Genomic DNA, 23158 nt, shown 5'->3' on the forward strand with positions numbered 1-23158 from the left:
GTTTGGATGTCAAGTTCTCAATGGGCAGGAGACTGAGAACTAGGCCTAAAAAAGGCTGGCGAACAGCCAGGATAGTATTTGGACAGGGACTAGAATGTGTGTTTTATTACTTCTGTGTAAAACTGGCTTTAAATTTATTTATTTATTTATTTAAATGTAGGAGTGTTGCATGTGCACCTACGTGCCAGAAGAGGGCATCAGATCCCTTTATAGACGGTCATTAGCCACCCAGTAGTTTCTTGGAAATTGAGCAAAGGACCTCTGAAAGAGCAGCGGGTTCTTAACCACTGAGCCATCTAACCTTGCCTGGCCGTGGTAGCACACACCTTTGATCCCCGAACGCGGGACGGATCTCTGTGAGTACAAAGCCAGACTGGTCTACAGCAGGAGTTTCAAGACAGCTTAGGGCTGCACAGAGAAATCCTGTGCCAAAAAACCAAAATAAAATAAAATAAAATAGCAATCCTCTGTAGTACAGTGTAGGGAAGTTCTGGGGGCCACCTGTAATCCCCCCCTCCAAAAAACCAAACCCCCCAGCATCTAAGTTACCAACACTGAACAGAAAACCCCCAGAGCACTCAGAATTTGACTTCCGGGGTTGTGTCTTTTGGGGGTGGGGCAAGGTTCTCAGCTCACTAAGAACATCTTCTGCATCCAATAGATGTCCCTCCAAGTTTGGCAGGCCAAGGCAATCTGAATGCCCTGTTGAGCACTACCCTTTGCACGTTGCTGCAATTCTTACATTAGTGAAGTTAGCAAACAAATCAAATACACCCTGAGACTTGGAGGAGAAAACAGTCCACGTTCTGGTGGGTGCGCCTCCCTGCCTGGTGCTCTGCCAGTCCTGGAGAACTCATTCCCTATCAGGGTCCCTTAACTTTGCGTCCCGGAATCCCTGGCTAGATCGCTCCCATGGGCTTGCTCGCACCCTTTTAGCGCCTTAGCAGGTGAGCCACCCTCCCCTGCCCCACGTGCCCTTGCCGCCCAATTTCTCTTTCACTTTCAGTCCCGGGCGGCGAGACTGGCGGCTGGGGTGAAGGTGAGGCGGCTCGGCCCGGCCGGGTGGAGCGCTGGGCCCGCACGGTACCGGGCTGTGGGCAGCTGAGGGTGGGCTCGAGTGGGCAGGACGGGCGCGGAGGGTCGGGGGCGGGAATCCGAGCGCGCGGAGGAGCGCGGAGCCGCGGCAGCGCGCCGCAGGCAGGCCCCGCCCGGTCAGCGGCCTGGAGAAAGCCCAGGCGCGCTCGCCGGATCGAGTCACCGTCAGGCGCTGACCACGCTCCGCCTAGCGGCTGGAGACTGGCCAGCGCTCCATCCCACCAAAGCCTAGTGGCGACCAGAGAGAGCTGGGCGGACTCCGGCCAGGCCTGTGGAGAACACCTCGAGAGTCTGCCCAGAGAAGCGAAGAAGCTCTGGGGAGGGCAGGGTGTGTCCGGAAGGCTCCCTCCTTCTCTAGCTCCTGAACTCCCTGCTGCGCCGAATCGGCAGGGACTCCAACCCCGCTCCCCCTCCCGATCCCGATCCCGATCCCTATCTGGATCCCACTCACGATCCGGATCCGGATTCGGAATCGGATCCCTATCTGGATTCTCCTCCGGCTCCTGCTCCCATGGCTACACATGGCCTTTACAGAGAAAGCTTTCTTTGAGCTTGTTTGAGCCAAATGTGTGCTTTTTCTGTTCTGTTGCTGGAATGGTTAACTTCCTAAGAGGGAGGGAAGGAGCAAGAGAACACACTTTATTAAGCTTTTGGTGACAGTTCTTTGGGTAACCCGGGTTTGGAAAGAAATAATGTGTTTTCTTTTGAAAGCCAGAAGTCCTGTCAGCTCCATATATGGTCAACTATTTAAAAACTTTTTTAATTGGCCACTGTTGTCAAAGCTCCCACCTCCACCCCTTTCCTGATCAGATTTGGAAATGTACCTTGAATCAACAGCTTTTTAAGGTGGACCCAAGAGGAAAATTCTAGTATATTTACATAATTTTAACTCTGCATTGAAGTAATTTGTCAGAAGTGATGAACCATTTTCAGTGCATGCTAACAGAAGTTTGGATTATACTGGGGGCTGTTTGAAAGCATATGTGTTGTTGATTAATTGCTTTACATTCAGTGTCCTAATACAAGTGTGAAATCATCCAAACAATTACCTTTAACTTCCCTGAGGAACATGAAAAGTCAGAATCACCACATGCGGCTTAAATAAGATTTCTAAAATGGCAGACTCTCTGGCTTGAGGTAAGTTAGGTGACAGAGGCTAACTTAAGAATGGATAACTTCAATTTCATCACATGAAAAAGGAAAGTATTTTACAATGTTCTTAAAATTAAAACAAAGCCTGGAGTGGTATGACATTATATCTGTGCTAAGAGTCCTCCTAGACATTTTATTTGGGAGTCTTCTTTTAGACATCAGAGTTAAACATGATAATAGATGAACCCACAGTTCTTTCTCCCTGTAAAAGTTATTGTGTTCCAGGAATAGCCACATAAACCCCTGAGACACCAGTTTCATTCAGGTATGGATGGCTTATTGAATGCACACTCCAAGATTGATGTTAATCAGGGATTCAGCCAGGAGTCAGTCCCCAGAACCAGTTTTTATATGGGAAAAAACAAACAGGTGCATTTTCAACATTTACAACCTTTGTAACGTTTAGGCTATCTTGACAAAGCTTTGATATCTGACCTTTAAGCTGATAGAGGCAAGGAGGCTAGTGGATCTCTAAAGTCCATGAGGCTCCTGACACAGCATAGTAACAAATTGGTTTTGCCAGGGCAAGGAACAATAGATCAAGTTAAGGTTAAGAGCTCCAAAATGAAGGTTGAGGTAATGTGACAGAGCTATTGTCAAGCTTTAATATTTAACAATTATACTTCTAGGATTTTCTAGTTCAATAAATGACACTGATCACTATTTAATATTTATTCTACACATACTTGTAGTCTTTCTTAATAACTGCTCTCCCTCCTATCCCAACTTCCAGCACATCCTAAATACAGAGTAGTCCCAGTCTCTTGCAAACTTATCCCTAGGCTTTCCTGCTTGTTGCTTTCAATTCTTTGGAAGATACTAGAACGTGACCTAAGATTGGTTGGGACTAGCCAAAGAATTTTAACAGTGAAATACCTCTCACCGCACTGAGTTTTATCGAGGCCCTCTTGTGCAGGTGCTGTGGGAAATCTGAAGACCATTGCATTGTTGCTTCCCAGCAGCACCAATGAGAGCATTAAGAGGCAGGGCTATTGCCATGAGGTGGGGCACATAAAGGACTGGGAAGTGGTTTCTTGTGTCTAGAATATTCCAGGAAGGATTCTTAGGGATGCCTTATTTGAATTGAACCTTGAAAGATATGAGAAAGGCATTGAGAGGGACGGAATCCCAGAAAGAGATGCAGATGGAGAAAGACTTCGTGTGTTCATTTAGACAATAGCCAAACCCAAAATATATATTAGGCATGGGTTGTAGATGGGGTGCTTGGATAGAGCCTTGGTTCCCACACTTAAGGGTTGGGTGAAGGATGGGGGATAGAGGTGCTGACTACCTGGCTCAGCAGTCTACGGGGAAAAGGAGCCTTTGAATTCTACTTTGGAGATGTTTTTCATCTGGTGATGAAGAAGCTTTATCTCAGTGACTCAGTTCCAGCATCTAGTGAATGCCTGTGCATCACCAGACCAAAGTACAAAGTCTTCGGGGAAGCTATTTAAGAAAAGAGAAAAAGACAAGTGAGAAAAAATTCGTCCACTTAAATGTCATAGGTTTCAAGATAAAACTCTGTACTGGATTCAACTGAACACAAAATTCAGTGACATTTAATGGCTATTGATAATTTTAAACTTATTCTCTTAGATAAGGTGCAAATATAAGGCAGATCATTTACTTTTTAGGAAAGACCAAGCACTTATGTGAGATTGCCTCATATATCCACTGGCTTTCCATAGATAAGCATTGACATTTGTTCTGTCTGTATTATACCCTATTTTGGTTTCCTGGTATTGAAGCCTTCAAATACAGGTTTATTCTCCCTACTCCCATTATAAGTTCATTTGTGCCAAGTCCTTCGTATGAGGCCTTACCACACCAGCTGCTCACGCGCCTTTCTGCCAACTCAAGAACACTGGCAGCTTTTGCATTTTCTGAGCTTCTGGAGAGTGCCTGGATCTTGCCTGTTTGAACCTGCCACATGCATATCACTTTCTTCTGTCTTGGGTCAAGATGGAAGCAGACTGTCACTTCTGTTTTCTCTGTCTATCCACCATCAAGGAAATCCATCATTTTGTTCCTGCATTGGCATTGTGCCTGAGAAGATAGGGGCAAGGTTTTATGCCATATTAGCATCTAAGCTTAATTTTACTTTAAGTTGTGCCAGTCTTTCAAAAATTTGTCTGTTCACACTATCTGCCCTTTTCATTTGGGTGCTCTCTTTGGAATTGGGGATGTAGTCTCCACATAGATGCTGTAGGGAACCCTTTCTGTTCAACTACTAGATTCACTACCCGTAGCGACAAGGTTGTAGATGTTTTTTAACTCTGAGTTTGGGGTGGTGGGTACAAATGGACAATGAGTGGTCAAGGACACCTCATCGACTACTGTGGTAGTGTCCTAACATATAGCTATTAAAGGGTAGAGCCTGAATTTGGAAGCTTTCTACCCTGGCTTGCCAATAAAATCCCTGGAAAGTTTGTTGTTTAAGTCGATTATTAGACCTTATTACTATGGATCCCTATTTAATTATTGTCAGTAGGTATCCAGGTGTCAGGTACTTGAAAGGGTCATACATACATAGTTACATACATCAGAATGTCTCTACCCAGCATTAATACATACAGACAAGAATCTTCCAAAAGTAGTAAATATTTAAAATTTCCTTCCTTGTGTTATTGGGAGCATGCTTCATTCATTTTGTTTCCTGAGACAACCTCACTATGTAACCCTGGGTAGCATGTTTTAACATGCTACATAAACTAGGCTGGCCTTCAGCTTGCAGTTATCCTTCTGACTCTGTGTCCTGAGTACTGAAGGTACAAGCATGTCTAGCTAGTATCACTACTCAGAGCCACTACAAAGCATCATTTGACTTTACAATTTTAACTTTTATTTTAGATGAAAGTAATAGACATGGATGATGTACATTTGAAGCCCATATAATTAAAATACTTATAGCTCAGAAGTCTATATAAGCAAATAACTGGTTACTTTACTAGAGCTGGAGGACAGAAAGGTAAATGAAAAAGACATGAGATTGAAAAAAGCAAAGGAGATTTCGTCATTTTTAATACTGTAAAACTCTTTTGTGGGTGATTTAAATATGCAGCCAGGTCTGAGAACCTTTGTATCTTAGAAATGAAAATTCCCATAGGACATGATCAGTTTTAGGGATCCACATTTCTAATTTAGTTCAAATGTCCAACAGCCAGAGGAGTCTGAAGCTCTTCTGTTAAGAACCGTTCTCTCAAGCTACTCTCTTAGGAACCTTTCTTGGAAAACTGATAGAAACAGGTTTGTGCAAGGTAATGAACTATGCTTGGTTCTGGAGAATAGATTTCAAACACTCATAAAGTTCACATATTCTTTTTTTTTTTTAAAGATTTATTTATTTATTATATGTAAGTACACTGTAGCTGTCTTCAGACACACCAGAAGAGGGCATCAGATCCCATTACACATGGTTGTGAGCCATCATGTGGTTGCTGGGATTTGAACTCAGGGCCTTTGGAAGATCAGTCAGTGCTCTTAACTGCTGAGCCATCTCTCTAGCCCCCACATATTCTTTATATCCCATGGCCTTTGCCGTACAGCAAAAATGTGGCATTACTTCCAGTAGGCTGTAATCTTTTTAGTTCTCTTGAGGGTAGTCATCTTCCCATAAGTCTCTCTAGAATAGAGATCTCTTCATTCCAAATGAATATCACCCTTAACTCACCTGATTTCATCTGATCTAGGAATCTAAGTACTTGGATGGGAGACTATACTCATTCTTTCTCTTTGTTCTGTCTTCCAAAAGTAGTGAGCTCCTGACCTGCAGCACTTTTAATTTCATGCTTCTTTCCAAACCTGACATGTCCTTCTGGGCTATACTCAGATGCTGGCCTTGCATCCTAGTTTCACTGCAGTTAGACTTACTCTTTTGCTTTGTAAATGGCTCTCTCTATTCTTCCCAGTACCAAAACCAAGCAAGCTATTATTGTTGTTATTAAAACAATCCACCACCCTATGTTGTGTTTTCTCTTTATACATGAATGATCAATACCCTCTCTGTCTTCTGAGGATTACTGGGATCCAATTCTGTTTCCTACTGCAGAAGCTGAGCAGTCTAGATTTGCTGTTTCTTCCCCTACTGAGTATTGTGGACACCTCATTTCAGTTCAGACAAGTGAACTTTAAAGCTGGTGAAGCTCTTGTAGGGTCAATGGGCATCATTGTAGAAATGGCTGCAGCAGAGCTGGCTTCTGACTCCAGGGTACTAGAGCTCAAAAGGACACTCCTGAGATTGAATGTGTATGTGTGTTGATCATATTCTGCTATAGTTCTACCTGACCATCCTTGCCTGCTTTATTCCCAAATGTTCATTTATTGAGCTACTCTAGACACTCTAATATTTCCTCTTTTTTTTTTGTAGAGTCTGTTCTATTACTTTGCTATTTTATTCTAGTATCTTAGTTTAGTTTAACTAAAATCAAGTTGAAATTTGAAAGTCAAATGATTCTTTCTAGTGGGTCTGAAGCCAGTTGTACCTTCGATTTCAGTACTAAGAGACAGAGGCAGAACAACTACAAGTTGAAGGCCAGTCTAGTTTATGTAGCAAGTTTTAGGCTACCCCGATATGCACAGTTGAGGTCATCTCTGTAAAAATAAAAAGAATGAAGAGAGCTCCCAAATGGCAAACAGAAGGTGATTTTAAATATCTGGAATTCTTGGAATATTCCATCTGTGTCTGTGATGCATTTTGACATGCTGTCATAATAACATTGAATATTACTGGCTGTTATATTTGCTTTTCTATATTTTGTTTTTATTGTGCTTGCAGGTAATTTCAACAAGAAGATGGTATCTCTGCTCTTCAACTAGTCACTCGCAAGCATGCCCTCTCTTCTTTCCCTAGTGTTGACATTTGTAGCTATATCATCTCCTTCTTGGTGCCAGAACAGTAATACGACATCTCCAAAGGCTAGTAATGGGGACCCATTCCCTTGGAATAATATGCGACTTCCTGAGTATATCACCCCAATTCATTATGATCTCATGATCCATGCAAACCTCAGCACTCTGACTTTCTGGGGAAAAACAGAAGTAGAAGTCACAGCTAGCCAGCCCACTAGCACCATTATCATGCATAGTCACCAGCTGCACATATCTAAGGCCACCCTCAGGAGAGGAGCTGGAGAGACGCTGTCTGAAGAACCGCTGAAGGTCCTGGAATATTCTCCTCATGAGCAAGTTGCGCTGCTGGCTGCCCAGCCGCTTCTTGCCGGGTCCTTGTACACAGTTATCATCAGCTATGCTGCCAACCTGTCTGAGAGTTTCCACGGATTCTATAAGAGCACCTACAGAACACAGGAAGGGGAAATGAGGTAATGGGTATTTTCAGCTTCAAGTGTGCCCACACTAAATGTATTATTTACATGCTGTTCCTTTTAAACTCCCATTTTTTTTTTGTTTTTGCTAAATTTTGTTCATATTATCATCTTTATAGTGTTAAAATGATTAAATCTTCTTCCTTACTTTTTTTTGCCTTATTTTTCCCATTCAATTTTCTTCTTTTCAGCTCTAGGAGAGTAGATATCCATCCACTGTTTGGCTCGGGGTGTCTGCATCTGTCAGAGTCAGCTACTGGGTGGAAGCTCTCAGAGCACAGCCATGTCAGACTCCTGTCTACAAGCAAAACAAAGTATCATTAATAGTGTCAGGGATTGGTGCTTGCCCATGGGATGAGTCTCAAGTTGGGCTGGTTATTGGTTGACCATTCCCTCAGTGTCTACTCCATCCCCCACACCCTCCTACCCACTGCTCTGCATTTCTTGTATACAGGATAAATTTTGTATCGAAAGTTTTGTGAGTGGGTTGGCGTCCCTGTCACTCCATTGGGGTTCCTGCTTGGTTACAGGAGGTGGCCTATTCAACAGCTAAGATCATCCCCATTGATTTTTGGGTGCATCCCCTATTCCAGGTCTCTGTCATGTCTTGGAGATGACCCAAAATCCCCACCTCTCAGTTGGAGATTTCCATTTATTCTCATGGCCATCTGACCATCTCTCCTGTCCCTCCCCACACCTGATCCTGAATCCCCCATCCCCCTCCTCATTCCCTTTCCCACCCAGTTCCCTCCCTACATCTGCCTCTTTATGACTATTCCCCCTTCTAAGTGAGATTCACGCTTCTTAACTTGGGCTCTCCTTCTTGTTTAGGTTCTTTGGATCTGTGGCATATAGCATGGGTATCCTATATTTTATGTCTAATATCCACTTATAAGTTAACACATACCATGTATGTCCTTTTGGGGCTGAACTACCTCACTCAGGATGATATTCTCAAGTTCCATCCAGTTACCTGCTAAATTCATTGTCATTAATAGGTCAATAGTATTCCATCGTGTAGATGTACCACATTTTCTCGATCCGTTCTTTAGTTGAGGCACATTTAGGTTGTTTCAAGTTTCTAGCTATAACAAATAAAGCTTCTGTGATCATAGTGGAGCAAGTGTCTTAAAGGGATGGTGGAGTATCTTTTGAGTATATCCCCATGAGTGGTATAGCAGGGTCTTGAGGTAGCACTATACCCAGTTATCTCAGAAAAATTGAATTAAAGAGGGTCAGTACAAGTTTGCACTTCCACCAGCAATGAAGAAATGTTCCCCTTGCCTCTACACCCTTTGTAGCATATGCTATCTCTTAAGTTTTTGATCTTAGCCATTCTGACTTGTGTAAGATGGAACCTCAAAGTTGTTTTGTTTTGTATTTCCCTGATGACTAAGGAGTTTGAACATTTCTTTAAGTGTTTCTTGGCCATTTGAGATTCCTCTGTTGAGAATTCTGTTTAGTTCTGTATGTGTTGTAGAAATTTATTAAATTCTGGCCCAAGGTTTCTATTCCATCTTTGCTATTTAAGTTCCCTGATGAAAGACACATACAACCTTTATATGCACAATACACCTTACACAACACAAGAACTGGGCAGATACTAATCTCCATGTTGTTAGAATCTACTTTCCTATCAATATCCTTGAGTTATTACTTACTATGTTTCATCTGAGCTGCTCTTAACTCCATTTGGGCAGCCCTCAGGGACAAGATCTCCCATGCTCATGGATAAGTAGGATTAACATAGTGAAATTTTTCCTTAGTTTAATGGTTAAGAAAGTGGAACCATTCAGGCATGTTTATTAATGATGTGTAGGTTTTCTTTCTGAATTGCTTATATCTGAGATTCCACTTGGTCACTGAAGATTTTCTAATCAATTTAGAGTTCATTGTTTCTACTACTGCTATTAATCTACTGTCCATATTTTTCGATGTATTTCATTTTTCTCATAAGATATTTTATATTTGTATTTGTATATTGTATTTGTATGAACATGTGTGTATACATGTGTATGCACCCATATGTATACACCCATTTGTATACAAGCTCAAAATAATGTCTTCATAGTGTGCACTCCTCTTTCATTCTTTCACCCTTTTGTTCTTTTATTCTTTATCTATTGAGCAACTGAACCTGGCTATTGCTCACTGGTTAGAGACTGGCTTGCCAGTGATCTCTGAGAAGCTACCTGTCTGTTTCCTAAGTGTTAAGGTTTCAATTGCATGTCTTCATACACAGCTTTTTCATGTGTGTGCTAGAGATTTGAACTCAGGTCTGTATGCTTGTAGGAGAGGCACCTTACCAGCTGACCTATCTCCATAGCCCCTCTTTACTTTAAAAAATATCTATTGATTCCAGAACTTGGGAAGCAAAGGCAGGTAGATCTCTGTGAGGCCAGTCTGCTCTCCATAGCTAGCCAGGGTTACACAGCAAAGACCCTGTGTATAAGTAAATAAATCAATAGATAAGTAGTAATATCCAAGAATCTTAAATTAACTTCAGGAATACCTCCTTTGGAGTCCTTGTTGCACTGTGTTGATTTCATTTCACTTGTTGTAGAATACTTGCAGCAACACAGTTTGAACCCACAGCTGCTAGAATGGCTTTTCCCTGCTTTGATGAGCCTGCCCTCAAGGCAAGTTTTTCCATCAAGATAAGGAGGGATCCAAGGCACCTGGCCATCTCCAACATGCCCTTGGTGAGTGTGAATGGAATCTGCTCCTGGGAACACTGCCCTTCTCGGTGGTGTCCAATGCTTCAACATTTCAATTACCTTTGGTTTTATTTCCTGACAGTTATGTATAATAGCTTTTCTCTGCCAATGCTTTTGTTTCAAGTTTGTTGATAACCAAACAAAACATTGTCCCTTAGAAAGTCCATGTTTTCAGGATAAATGACACACATGGGAGGGAACTGTCAGGAATTCACACCAGGTTCAACAGATAGTTCCCTTCACAAACTGCTCTCACCCTGTTTTCTCCTGTGTTATTTTATGAGGATGTTAAGTAAAGAGCTTTGTCAAATATAGCCATACAGCATCTCCTAGTAGTGTCAGAAGCTACATCCATAAAGTCTCCACTGAGCTGAACAAGGACAACATTACATATGCCAAAGTGGACAGAGAAAGCTTATGATGAGCCTCAACCCTAAACAAATAATTATTGGCAACGAAGGGATGCTGAGAGTGGGAGAAATAAGTCTTTCTCAGGGAAGATCACTGCAATTGGTTATTTAAACTACATAGTCAACCCTGGATGCATGACAGGAAATAAAGAAGCTGAAAACCTACATAAAGTAGCATTATATAGAGTGATCATATGTTTATATAACAACTAATGAAAAAAGAGGCCATAAATTTAAAAGAGATTAGGAAGGGCATATGGGAGGGTTTGGATGGAGGAAAGGGAAGGGGAAAATGGTGCAATTATATTACAATCTAAATAATAATTAGAATTACCATTTAATCTCTACTGACATTAACTATGTACCAGATAGTTATATGTGTGACATTGGACAGGCATCCAAAAGAAGAGTAATATTTTCAGAGCCTGTACTATTAGAGGTTACCTCCATTGTGTAGCCATTTCTTCAAGGCAAATATGGGTAGCACTCTTCCTGATTTATAAGGCAAAAAGATGTCCATGCCCAAGGAATAAAACCACTCATCTACTTTCCTTGTCTCATGGATCATGGCTACTGAGGCAAGTACAACTGCAGCTCTGGAGCAGCTAGTGAACACCACAATACAGGCTTCACCAGGCGATACATGATTTCATTGTTCATAATTCATTTTCATTTGATGAGGTCCAGGGTAGAATAATTCTGTCTAGGATTCCAAAAAACATTCATTTTCATTATGGTGGCCATGACAAAGGGACACAGAACCCCCAGATAAAACACCTGAAAGATTCCTTTATCAAGTAAATTCTGTGTACCCTAGAGGGCTGTATTTTTTTCTTTTTTTTCTTTCTTTCTTTCTTTTATTTTTTTGCAAATTCTTAGCATCTAGCTTTGTCCCTGCATCCACTTTTGCATATGAATAGAAAATACTCTTTTTCATATTACAATTTCCCACCCCAAGCAATGTTAATGCAGTTACTCTGTAGCACAGAAATGGATTCTCTAATGAGAGTGTCATAGCTCTAGAAAAAATAACAGAACATTAGGCATTTGAGGAATAATTCATAGGCTTGCATATGAAAGACAAGGAGCTCTAGAGATACCACAAAGATAATGACATCCTAATCTACTGGGTCTCTGGAACCCACCTGAGAGCACTGCAAAGCCTCTAGCACCATCTTGCTCCTGGGGTACGAAATCTTTTCACTGGTAGAATCTAAATAAGAGTAGGCCAACTTTCCAAGCAGATGTGGTGCTGAGAGGAAGAACAATGGATATTTGGGGGTGGGGGTGGGGGCAGGGCTAGAAAGTCAGATCCTTTACACCATTAGAATGTTGAAAGTTTAGGCAATTGGCAGGGATTAAGCACATCTTAATTTATATTAGTACAATCTGGTTGCTCTCCTATTAATTAGCACATTAGAAGTGGAAATTTGGGCAGGACATATGTAGAAACCATTTAAACGAAAGGATAGCTTGAGACTCTTAAGGAGTAAATCTAAGTTGTTTATTAGTAGGATTGGTTGAAATAACCAGAAGGTCACAGGCAAGCACCATACCTAGTGATTGATGGGAATTAGAAAGGATGAGGACACAAAAACAGACAACAATGGGACCGACCATAGGAATGTGTCTGTGTGCATGCTCCTCCCTGGGCTGGCTCTTTCTGTAAGAAATGCTTGTTGTGTATTAGGCTCTCCCTCTGGGAGCACGTCTCTTAGACTGTGTGCACGTCATGCTACTCTTTCTTCAAGATTTCTTGTGTCATGGTTTTACTTAAAACTCATTCAAATAAAATAAAGCTAAGTTTGAAAAAGATTTTGCATACTATGCAAAGTCATAGGGCACTTTCAACTTAATATAAACATCAGAAGTTCTTTTTAGGTAGTAAATGGTTATATATGTATTTTCCCAGTATAGAGAGTGTACTTATATCCCACTAAAAAAGAAATAGAATCAAATGGTCTGGCCCTGGCCTCTAAATTATAGTCAGAAATCTAGTGGAGACTTTTAAAAGTAACTATAGAAATGTTGTACTGGTGTCTTCAATATGTATTTTATTTTGGGAGATTTCTTCTTATAATGTGTGTCAGTGTGTTGAACAATTGAATTACTTGATTATTTACTGTGATAATAGGTGAAATCTGTGAATGTTGCTGAAGGACTCATAGAAGACCATTTTGACATCACTGTGAAGATGAGCACCTACCTAGTGGCCTTCATCATTTCTGATTTTAAGTCTGTAAGCAAGATGACTAAGAGTGGAGTCAAGGTGAGCCCATGATTGGTGGTCCTGGTTTCAAAACTGGTAGCCCTGAAACTTGATTCCCTCAATCTTAGGAAAGACAGGAAAGGTAACAATCTTATTGTCACAGGTGCTTACTTAATAGCAATGCCCTAGTAACGAAAGGATATAGAGCACTTGGCCAGGAAGGAGTCACAGTTACCTGGCTCTGTTGCTATTTAGCTCTCTGACCTTGGCCCTTTTCCTTGTGGAATGTAGATTATACTTGTTTAAAATGTATGAGTTGGCCAGGCATCAGGACAGAGACAGTCCAATCTCTGAGACTTCAAGACCAGCTTGGTCTACCTAGCAAGTTCCAGGCTAGTCAGAGCTACAGAGTAGGATCCCATCTCAAAAAATAAATGAAGAATACGCTTAGAGGTTTCTAAGCTTGCATCTGATTGTAATTGTCTACAGCTTTAAAGGCAGTGTTTCTGGTTTTGTTGAGAAAAGACGGTGGGAGAGGAAAGAAGAAAAAGTTGCTTGCTGGTTTCAAGAAGGTGTCTTTGGGAACGGCAGTCTATGTCAGAGAATGTTAGAATGCTCTAGTAAAGGTCTTGCTTCAAGCATCATTTGAGCCTGTGCTTAGAACTTCTGCTGTCATTATGCTGTCACGTGGTCCAGAAGGAAAACATACTTTTAAGGGAACTGAAGTTACTGGATATGTAATGCTGTCCCTGAGGCCTGAGTAGCTGGGCTACTCTGAATTTGTTTCTTCTTCTAGTGGTATAGATACTTGAAAGGAAGGTTAGTGGCTTAGGTGAAGAGAGGACTTTAATCTGCCCTTTGCTTTGCAAGTTTTGCTGGCTCTACTGTGCATGATTTTTTATAATGTCTAAGCTATGCTTATATTTTTAGTTCTTCCTTATCTTCCTTGAAACATATTAGATATACATACATATTTTATGGACATTATGCATGCAAATATACATATTTTATATCCTGGTCATGGCTATCATCGTATGTGAAGTTTTTGTGCCTTTCGTTTCTGCAGACTTTCTTTCATGTTATCTTGTTTCTTCATATTTATTAAGGCTTACTCCTCAATCAAAAGTGGACTCTTCTAGAACATGTGTCTTCCCTCCTGCCAAACGATAGAGTACTTCAAATCCAAAGATGACCTTAAATAGGGGTATTCGATTCAGTACTTTGGATTACCTAGTTACTTTAGTTCCAACTCTTAAGAGCTATGAAGGTTTATTTTAAACTATAGTTTCTTTTTAAAGACTGTCCCATTCTTCTACGTGTAATACCAGGGAATAGCAAAGCATTTCTTCCTTCATCCATCCCTCTCTACCTTCCTTCCCCCTTCTTCCCTCCTTTCCTTCCTTCCTCCTTCTTTTCCTCTTTCTTCCCCCTCCCTCCCACCTTCCTTCTTTCCTTCTTTCCTTTTTTCTTCCTTCCTTTCCTATCTTATTTTCTCTCACTTACAGATTCTTTGAGAGAAATGTGATTATTTTTAGTCTACCCATGCACTAAGGAAATAGCTTTGGAGTTTGGTTTTATGGAGGGTTGGTATTTCCTGCTATACTTCCTGCCTTGGCTAGGACCAGATCCCACCTTTTGTTCCTAGAGTCTGTCAGTGCCATGAGAACCAGAGCTGGAGCCCATCTGTATTGGGCTCAGATTCACAGGGGAAAGATGGGTGTGGTACCCTACTGACTTCCTAGCATCTAACTGACATTGTGCTATTGCTTTCTAAGTCATCATATATTACTGCTTTCTGAAAATAGTTGAGAAAACTGCTTTGAGTTTTGAGTACAAAACTGCTTTTTGTAGTTATTTTCAGAAATGAAGTTAATTAGGAGCAATCAGAATTAAAATAATGGAGTTCTTAATTGTCCTCTGTAGTATTGACATCCATATCCCATAGTAAGAAGCCATTGTTCTCTCTAGTTTTAGCAGGAAGCCATTATGGTACCTGAGTATCTTCCTGTTCTTCTGCTTTAGGTCTCTGTGTATGCTGTGCCAGACAAGATAAATCAAGCCTATTATGCTCTGGATGCTGCAATAACTCTTCTAGAGTTTTATGAGGATTATTTCAGCATTCCATATCCTTTACCCAAGCAAGGTAGAGTACTACTGGCATTTCCAGGTGGCATTTGATGACCCCTATCATAGATAATATTATTATCACTGGCGAATCCCCATGATTCTTGGTATTGCCCTTCACATAATGAAAGTCTCAGCCTGTTCAGACAACAGGCTGATCCTTCTGACAGTCCCCTCACCTCTTATTTATCTAATCAACAGTTAATGACCGATCACTATGCAGTTCCTGACAGTTGAGCCTGAGGATGGCCTTGCCCTCTGGGGTCATTAGCAGGAGGCAAAAGAATGCAGGACTTCATTTTTTTTCTTTTGTCATTATCAGTACATACTTTGAAGGAGAATAGAAAACAGCCCCAAAATCTTTTCTGAAGGACTACATATGCCAACTCTAAAAAAAATATGCAGATTTTATATGAACTTTCAAAGCTATTGGTTATTGTGTTTTTAGGAATATAGCTGTAGGCCTCCGAGAAACAGTAGTTTACTAAGGTAATTTCTTTTCTTTCTTTTTTTTTTTTGATTGTTCAGTTCCCATACTTTACATATTAGAGATGGCGCCAAGCCTAATACTTCAGACCTGTTTTTCCAGGTACTGAGCAGAAGAATTAGAAGTTGAAGGCCAGACTAATTAAGGGAGGGAGACCTGCCTCAATATAAAAAGTAAAGAGAAGCATGGGGGATGTATCTCAGTGGTAGAGCACTCATCTAGCATGCCCAGGACCCTAGGTTCAATCCCCAGTACTGACAAATAAAAGAGGGCAAAAGGAAAAAGAAATCAGAAGAGATGTACTGAGATGCTTGAGACCTAAGCCTGACTGGTCACACTGGCAGCAATGTGAGAGTCATGAAGCCTGTTTTTCTACCAGGAACGGTCTTTGCCCCTGGAGCTCCCTAATTCTGCGTTCAAGGGCTTAGCTTTTCACTTTATCCTCTGTTCTGAAGTTTATTACATTTAAGGGAATGTGTAGTTGTGAGACTGATAATGAGTTGTACCCCTTCCTACCCAAGACCTTGCTGCAATCCCAGACTTTCAGTCTGGTGCTATGGAAAACTGGGGCCTGACGACGTACAGAGAATCCGCTCTGTTATACGATGAAGAAAAGTCTTCTGCGTCCAGTAAGCTGGGCATCACAATGACTGTGTCCCATGAACTGGCTCACCAGGTAGGAACGCTTAGTCAGACATGATGTTTGATCTCTGAGAACTTCATAGGAGCTTACAATGTTATAGGATTATACCCACTCCTTATTTCCACTACCATTCAACTCTTCCTCGGTCCTCCTCGCAAAACACCTACCTCCAAACTTCATGTCTTCTTCCTTTATTTTTGATAACTCACCAAATTCAATTAGTGCTGTCCACATATGCATGATTGGGATCCTCTGCTGGAGAATAGGTGGTCTGCCAGCAGCCACAGCCTCAGAGAAAATGATTTTTTAGTGTAATCTAATACCCATTTCTCTTCTGGGACAAATGAAGCTGCTCATATAACTATGTTTACTTTTCCATTTCAGAGGAGAGATGATTCCTTAAGTTTCAAGGTTTTTAATTAATGTTGAAAGTCCTTATGTTTACTCTGATAAAATGTTTAATAAATACATTTACATTGTTCAACTGTTAATCATTTTCCATGTCTCTAAGTTTATTGTATCTGCTTCTGCCATAGTACATATAAATAGTACAGTTTCACTATAAAGTTGCAAATAAGCAGTCATGTTTTTCTTTCAGTGGTTCGGGAACCTGGTCACCATGGAATGGTGGAATGACCTTTGGCTCAATGAAGGATTTGCCAAATTTATGGAGTTTGTGTCTGTCACTGTGACCCATCCTGAACTAAAAGTCGTATGTAGTTGTTTATGTTTTATATCTTTTATATCCTCCCTCTCTCCCCTACCCTTTGCCTCTATGAAGGTGCTCTTCCACCCACTCACCCACTCCCACCTCAATGCTCTAGCATCCAACTATACTGGGGCATCAAACCTCCACAGGACCAAGTGCCTCCCCTCCCATTGATGTCAGATAAGGGCATCTTCTGTTACGTATGTGTCTGGAGCCATGGATCCCTCTTGGTACATTCTTTGGTTGATGGTTTAGTCTATGGGTGCTCTGGGTAGTCTGGTTAGATGATACTGTTCTTCCTATGGGGTTGCAATATACTTTAGCTCCCTTAGTCCTTCCCATAGCTCTTCCATTGAGGTCTCCAGTCTCAGTCCGATGGTTAGCTATGAGTATCTGCATCTGTATTGGTCAGGTGCAGGCAGATCCTCTCAGGGAACAGCCAGATCAGGCTCCTGTCAGGAAGTGTTTCTTGGCCACAGCAATAGTGTCAGGGTTTAGTGTCTACAGATGGGATGGATCCCTAGGTGGGACAGTCTCTGGGTGGCCTTTCCTTCAGTCTCTGGTCCTTTTTTTGTCCCTGTCTTTCCCTTAGACAAGAACGTTTTTGGGTTATAAATTTTGAGATGGGTGAGTGGCCCCATCCTACAACTGGGGGCTATGCTTATCTACTGGAAGTGGTCTCTATAGGTTCTATCTCCCCCTTGTTGGGTATTTTGGCTAAAGTCATTGCCTGGCATCTGGAATTTTCTAGTGGCTACCCCCAGTTCCCCAGCCCCCACTGCTACATGTTTTTATTAGACTTCCTGACCCTCTGTATTTCTCGCCTGTCCCTTCCAATACCTGATACTGTCCCAATTTTTTTTCCTCTCCCTCCCCTATCCCTCCCGGGTCCCTCCCTTCCTCTACCTCCTGTGATTATTTTATTCCACATTCTATGTAGGATTGAAGCATCTACACTTTGGTCTTTTTTTGTCTTAAGCTCTGTGTGGTCTGTGGGGTGTATTGTGGGTATTCTGAGCTTTGGGGCTGTGTTTTCAATGTTTCTACAAGCATATTTAGCATTTGATTATAGAATTTATAGAAATGATGACTTCACTGGAAGCTTAGAGATGAGTCATCTTTGAAAATGCTAACTGAACTTTCAATATACATGAAATATTAAGTTACATCTTCCCTTAACAATAAAGAAATAGAGCTAATAACAGGCTGAATGTTCTATACCATTTTCCAATGTTCAGGTTATTCATTGCATTTTAAAATCTGGGTAGATATTACTGTTAATATGCATAGGATCCAAATTGACACATTGCATGAATTTTGACTCAAGTAACTACATATTACATTATCAACCTAGACTTCTAGGTTACAAATTTAATTTAGAACTCATATATAAATTTAAACACCATGTTTTAACTGTAAGAAGATCATAAGCAGCAAGCAAAATTAAATTCACTTTCTATTAAAAAATCATTTTTAGTAAAATATTATATTTATGGGTAATTATTTTCCACATTCACATATATGTACTTGTAATTAGTTTATAAATAGTTGTAAGGTACATATTATATTATCATGCCATACATTATAAGTATATCCTATTTCTACATAATCTTTAATAAAATTATTATGGATATACAGTTGACAGAATATACCAAGTAAAGAAAGCTACTTACTCATTTAGGAATTTAATTTATTGTTTTTCACTGTAAGTCCCAAAGTTAAATATATGTGTTTGATTGGAATCACTATGCATTTTACTTCCCTATTTTTTGTAGCTTTTGGATACAAGTGGAATGATCTTCTTTCTGGGTTAACATGAGATTAAGTTTATTCTAAAGTGGTGAAAATAAATGGAATATTCATGGCTTATTTACAGCCTCAGTTTCTTAGATGTTTAGATCTTTTCTTAGAAAGATTAGCAATACTCTTGTATTAGTTCTAAAACTATGAGATTAGTTGACACAGAAGTTGGAATTCTAGTCCTGTTCTGCAGATTAAGCCCTTCTCCTTCCCTTCTTTTTACATTTTTACCCCTTTATTTCTGTTCTCTATGTCCATAGGAAGAATATTTCTTTGGCAAGTGTTTTAATGCAATGGAAGTTGATGCATTAAACTCCTCTCACCCTGTATCCACACCTGTGGAGAATCCTGCACAGATTCGGGAGATGTTTGATGATGTTTCTTATGAAAAGGTAAAAGCAGATTGCAGTGACACCGTTTGGATACTAAGTTCATTAGTAGTTGAATAGAGGGCTTATAGTTCAGGTGTGGGATAGCTTGGAATTGGCCCGCAATCCTATTAGATTCTCATCAATCCTTTTTGCTTTCTATGGTGTAAAATCTTGAAAAACTAATGCAGCTGCATTGAAACGTACAAACAAACTACAGATAGTAATATTTTTCTTATCTTTTCAGGGGGCTTGTATTCTAAATATGCTGAGAGATTATCTGAGTGCAGATACATTTAAAAGAGGAATTGTACAGTATCTCCAAAAGTATAGTTATAAAAACACGAAAAACGAGGACCTGTGGAATAGCATGATGCATGTGAGTGGTGCTCAAAAAGCTCTGCATCTGGGGCTGGCCAACTGACTGCCTTGTTTTGTTTTTTGTTTTTTTTTTTTCCTGTATTATGGTACTCCATCCCAAAGAACCAAAGTACTTTCTAGAGAAATGAGAGTGACTTGTTACTTTTGGTTTTAGATTTGCCCCACAGATGGCACAGAAACAATGGATGGCTTTTGCTCTAGAAGCCAACACCCATCATCAACCTCAGTAAGTCTCTCAGCCTGTCCCTGTCCACCCATGCATGTTCTCCATATTCTTTGAGTGGTATCTCTGACAAATTTTTGAGGTTCTCAGTTAAATCACTCTCATCACAGGCAGGCCTGCATTCAAATTGACCCAGGCTAACAGTCTTTTACAGATTTTCCTAAGAGTCATCTATGCAAGAGGATGTCCCAACCTTAGGGACAGAACTTCCCACAAACAGTAATTGCTTTCACTCCACTATCCCTAAAACAATGGATTTAGGACAAGTTTCAGTGGAAGGTTAAGACTGGATTATATCAGTCATTTCTAGAGCACTGCATTTGAAAAATGACAAGAAGGGCCGAGAAAACTCTTAGACACTTACTATGCATCAGGCAGATGCTGAGTGATCGGGCATATAATTACCTTTACTTCCCTCAACAGACCCATAAGCTAAGTGCTAATACTGTTCAGGTCTTTAAATGTGGTAATGGGAAGGTGAGATCTAATTCATATGATGGCAACTTGCAGAGCAGGGATTTAAATTCCGTTTCAACCCTTGTTATCAACTGATCAGCTATCAAATATTCATGCCATCTAGGCCACAAAATGGTCTGACTATTTAATCTGGATTTGTGGGGTATTTCCATAGACAGCTCTGGGTGACTAGAAATTCAACAAAATTTTATTTGCTGTATTTTTATTTCCTTGCTTTGTTTTTCTTTCAGAGATTGCTTTATTAATAGTTTCTAGCTTATGCAGTAGAATATTTTGTTGTCCATCTTTTCCCAGGAGCATTTTCAGTGCAGAGGAACACACACTTTGTATTTCCAATTGCTGGTCAGGTACAAGCCATCACTGTGCTGTCACTTTAGAAGCACAGCCTATTCATGGAACAGTTTTTGCACCTTGATTGTCCAAGAGCTAGTACAGTCACGATGGTTTTGAAAACCTTACTGCTACCCCATCTTTTCTCTCATTCTTTTACTCACATGGCAGCTTGGTGTCCATGTGGTATGCCTGGACATTAGCTGTGCTAAGCAGGGCCAACTGTCAAGACACACCGGCTTGGGGGAGGTAATGGAAAGGTAGACAGTCAAGGATTAATGGTTGGGAACAGGAGGGGAGGGTAGACAAGGCAAGCAGCTAGAGAACAGAAAAATACAAGCTGGCCTCTTCTCCTCAGAGGCAGATCTCAGATGATGCATCCCTCCCGCTTTTGTCTATAAACCAGCACTGGCGTCAGAATGTTGTAGATGTAAAGACCATGATGAACACATGGACACTGCAGAAAGGCTTTCCTCTGATAACCATCACTGTGAGAGGGCGGAATGTGCACATGAAGCAAGAACACTACATGAAGGGTTCTGAACGCTTCCCAGAGACTGGGTAATGTCCACAGTGGGAATCTCTTTCTGGGTGGGATACCATCTTCGTTTTGAAGCCTTGCCGTCACTCCCTTGCTTGAGTGCTTCAGCTGAAGCTGTGTGTGTCCTACACAGTTGACCTGTAATCCTACCATCCCGAAAGGATTCAGAGACTTCGAGTCTCTGTAAAGCGGGCAGCCTATGGTTTTCACATTCCCCCCATTCTGCAGTTAATAGGATGTTATTTCTAGTTGTTGGCTTGAAGTCAGCTCTGATCTAAGTAGGCAGTTGCTGTGAAGTCACAGTAGTCACTGACATTGATTGGAGTTGACCAAAGAATTTATGTGATTTCCAAGAATTAAGAAATAAGTTCTCCAGAAGTCTGAGTTACATCCTAGAAGCCCTTAGCATGCACCCACGAAGAATATTATGAGAAATGGTGTGTTGTAACATATACAATATTTGATGTATCTTAAACTAATGTAATCAGAACATAAAAGTGGCAAAAAGTGTCTGTATATGCTTTGCACAGCTATGTATTACACTCAAGTTAAGATTTTCTGTGTGTATATAAGAAGAAGGCATTATATAATATATATAACTTACATTCAGGCAATATGAATATAATAACACGTAATATATTACATGCATACCAAAATGTATAGAGAAGTTGTATTTTCAAGAAAATAAAAACATTCACTTATAATCATAGCAAATTTTCAAAATTAGGAAATAAACTTGACAAACTATCATAATTTAATCTATAAAGCCTATTCAGTTTTTCCAGTTGTCATAAAATATCTGTGTCAAAATGGAAAAACCCTGCTCTCAAATTTAGCACATTTCAAATTTCATTACCACATTATTTTGGTTTCCCTTTTTTGCAGCAATTCTCCAGTCCTTATGTTTCTTGATATTTCTTCCCCACTTCAGGCCATTTACTTTGCTAGGATTTCCTTCAACTTATATTTTCTCCTACTGTTTCTTCTTGATCAGATTCAGAGTATTTGGAGAAACTCCACAGAAGAGAAGTGACATCTGTCTCTTTTGTACATGATTTAGAAGGGACATGATGCCAATCTGTGTCATTACTAGTGGTTATTATTTGAGGTTAAGCTTGGAACACTAGTCATTAATCACTTGAGCTTGCTTTTCTCTTTCTACTGTAGGGTCTGAGAAAGGCATATAGCAGTTGAGCTGGAAGGCAGGCTCAGCATACTATCAGATCTTAGCATAACATTCTCAATACCATTCTTTTTTTATACTACCCTGGCACACGATGGGTAGATGTCCTTTTTTGTTTGTATTTCGATTGTTTGGTTGTTTTTGTTTTTTTGATGTTTTGGTGTTTTTGGTTTTTTTGAGACAGGGTTTCTCTGTATAGCCCTGGCTGTCCTGGAAGTCACTCTGTAGTTCAGTCTGGGCTTGAACTCAGAAATCTGCCTGTCTCTGACTCCCAAATTCTGGGATTAAAGGCATGCGCCACCACTGCCCAGAGGGTAGATGTTTTCAAAGCTGTTTGTTATGTGAATAAAAACAATGAGCAATGTATATTTGCTTTCTTTTAGCTATCTGTGGCATGTTCCGCTGACATTCATTACTAGCAAATCAGACTCAGTCCAGAGGTTTCTGCTGAGGACAAAGACAGGTACTTTATTATAGAAATAATTAGTTTAAGAAGTAAGAAATATAGAAATGGGTAGAAATCAGCTATCAACTTTCTTTAGCTTTTGATTTTGGTGAAAAAGAAAGGGAATAGGTTTAGAATACTTGCTGGACTTAGAAAATGGCTCAGTTAGTAGAGTGCTTATCTTGTAAATGTTTGGACTTAAGTTTGAGTTCCAGAATTTATGCTTAAAAAAACCAAAATGATGTTGCGGCGTATGGTTGTGACCCTGGTGCTGGAATGGTGAAAACACAAAACTCCTAAGTGTCAAGTACAAGGCCAGTGAGCATCCCTGTCTCATCTACTTCCTGACAAAAAAAAAGTCCAGAATCTGAAGAACAGCCAGTACTACACACATACATACACACACCCACACACTCACCCACCCACACCCACACACATATACACACACCCACACCCACACCCACATACACACACACCCACACCCACACCCCCACACACACATACACACACCCACAGATACTTACACATACATACACACATACA

The 23158-nt window shown here is 40.5% G+C and overlaps 1 protein-coding gene across 4 annotated transcripts in view; it reads left to right on the forward strand.

The window, feature by feature from the left end:
* Positions 1-840: 840 nt before the first annotated feature.
* Erap1 (endoplasmic reticulum aminopeptidase 1) overlaps positions 841-23158 on the forward strand; it is a 30074-nt gene continuing 7756 nt past the window's right edge. The window contains exons 1-12 of one of the 4 annotated variants that reach the window (XM_031360157.1): positions 841-947; positions 7022-7565; positions 10132-10270; positions 12830-12964; positions 14927-15047; positions 16037-16191; positions 16757-16870; positions 18928-19059; positions 19283-19414; positions 19571-19642; positions 20805-21007; positions 22554-22633. In XM_031360157.1, coding sequence (XP_031216017.1) covers positions 7075-7565; positions 10132-10270; positions 12830-12964; positions 14927-15047; positions 16037-16191; positions 16757-16870; positions 18928-19059; positions 19283-19414; positions 19571-19642; positions 20805-21007; positions 22554-22633 — 1774 coding nt within the window. In that variant the 5' untranslated portion in view covers positions 841-947; positions 7022-7074. The other 3 variants (XM_031360154.1, XM_031360158.1, XM_031360156.1) reach the window with 3 other exon arrangements.

Source organism: Mastomys coucha, unplaced genomic scaffold (assembly GCF_008632895.1).
Source record: "Mastomys coucha isolate ucsf_1 unplaced genomic scaffold, UCSF_Mcou_1 pScaffold8, whole genome shotgun sequence".
Classification (NCBI taxonomy): domain Eukaryota; kingdom Metazoa; phylum Chordata; class Mammalia; order Rodentia; family Muridae; genus Mastomys; species Mastomys coucha.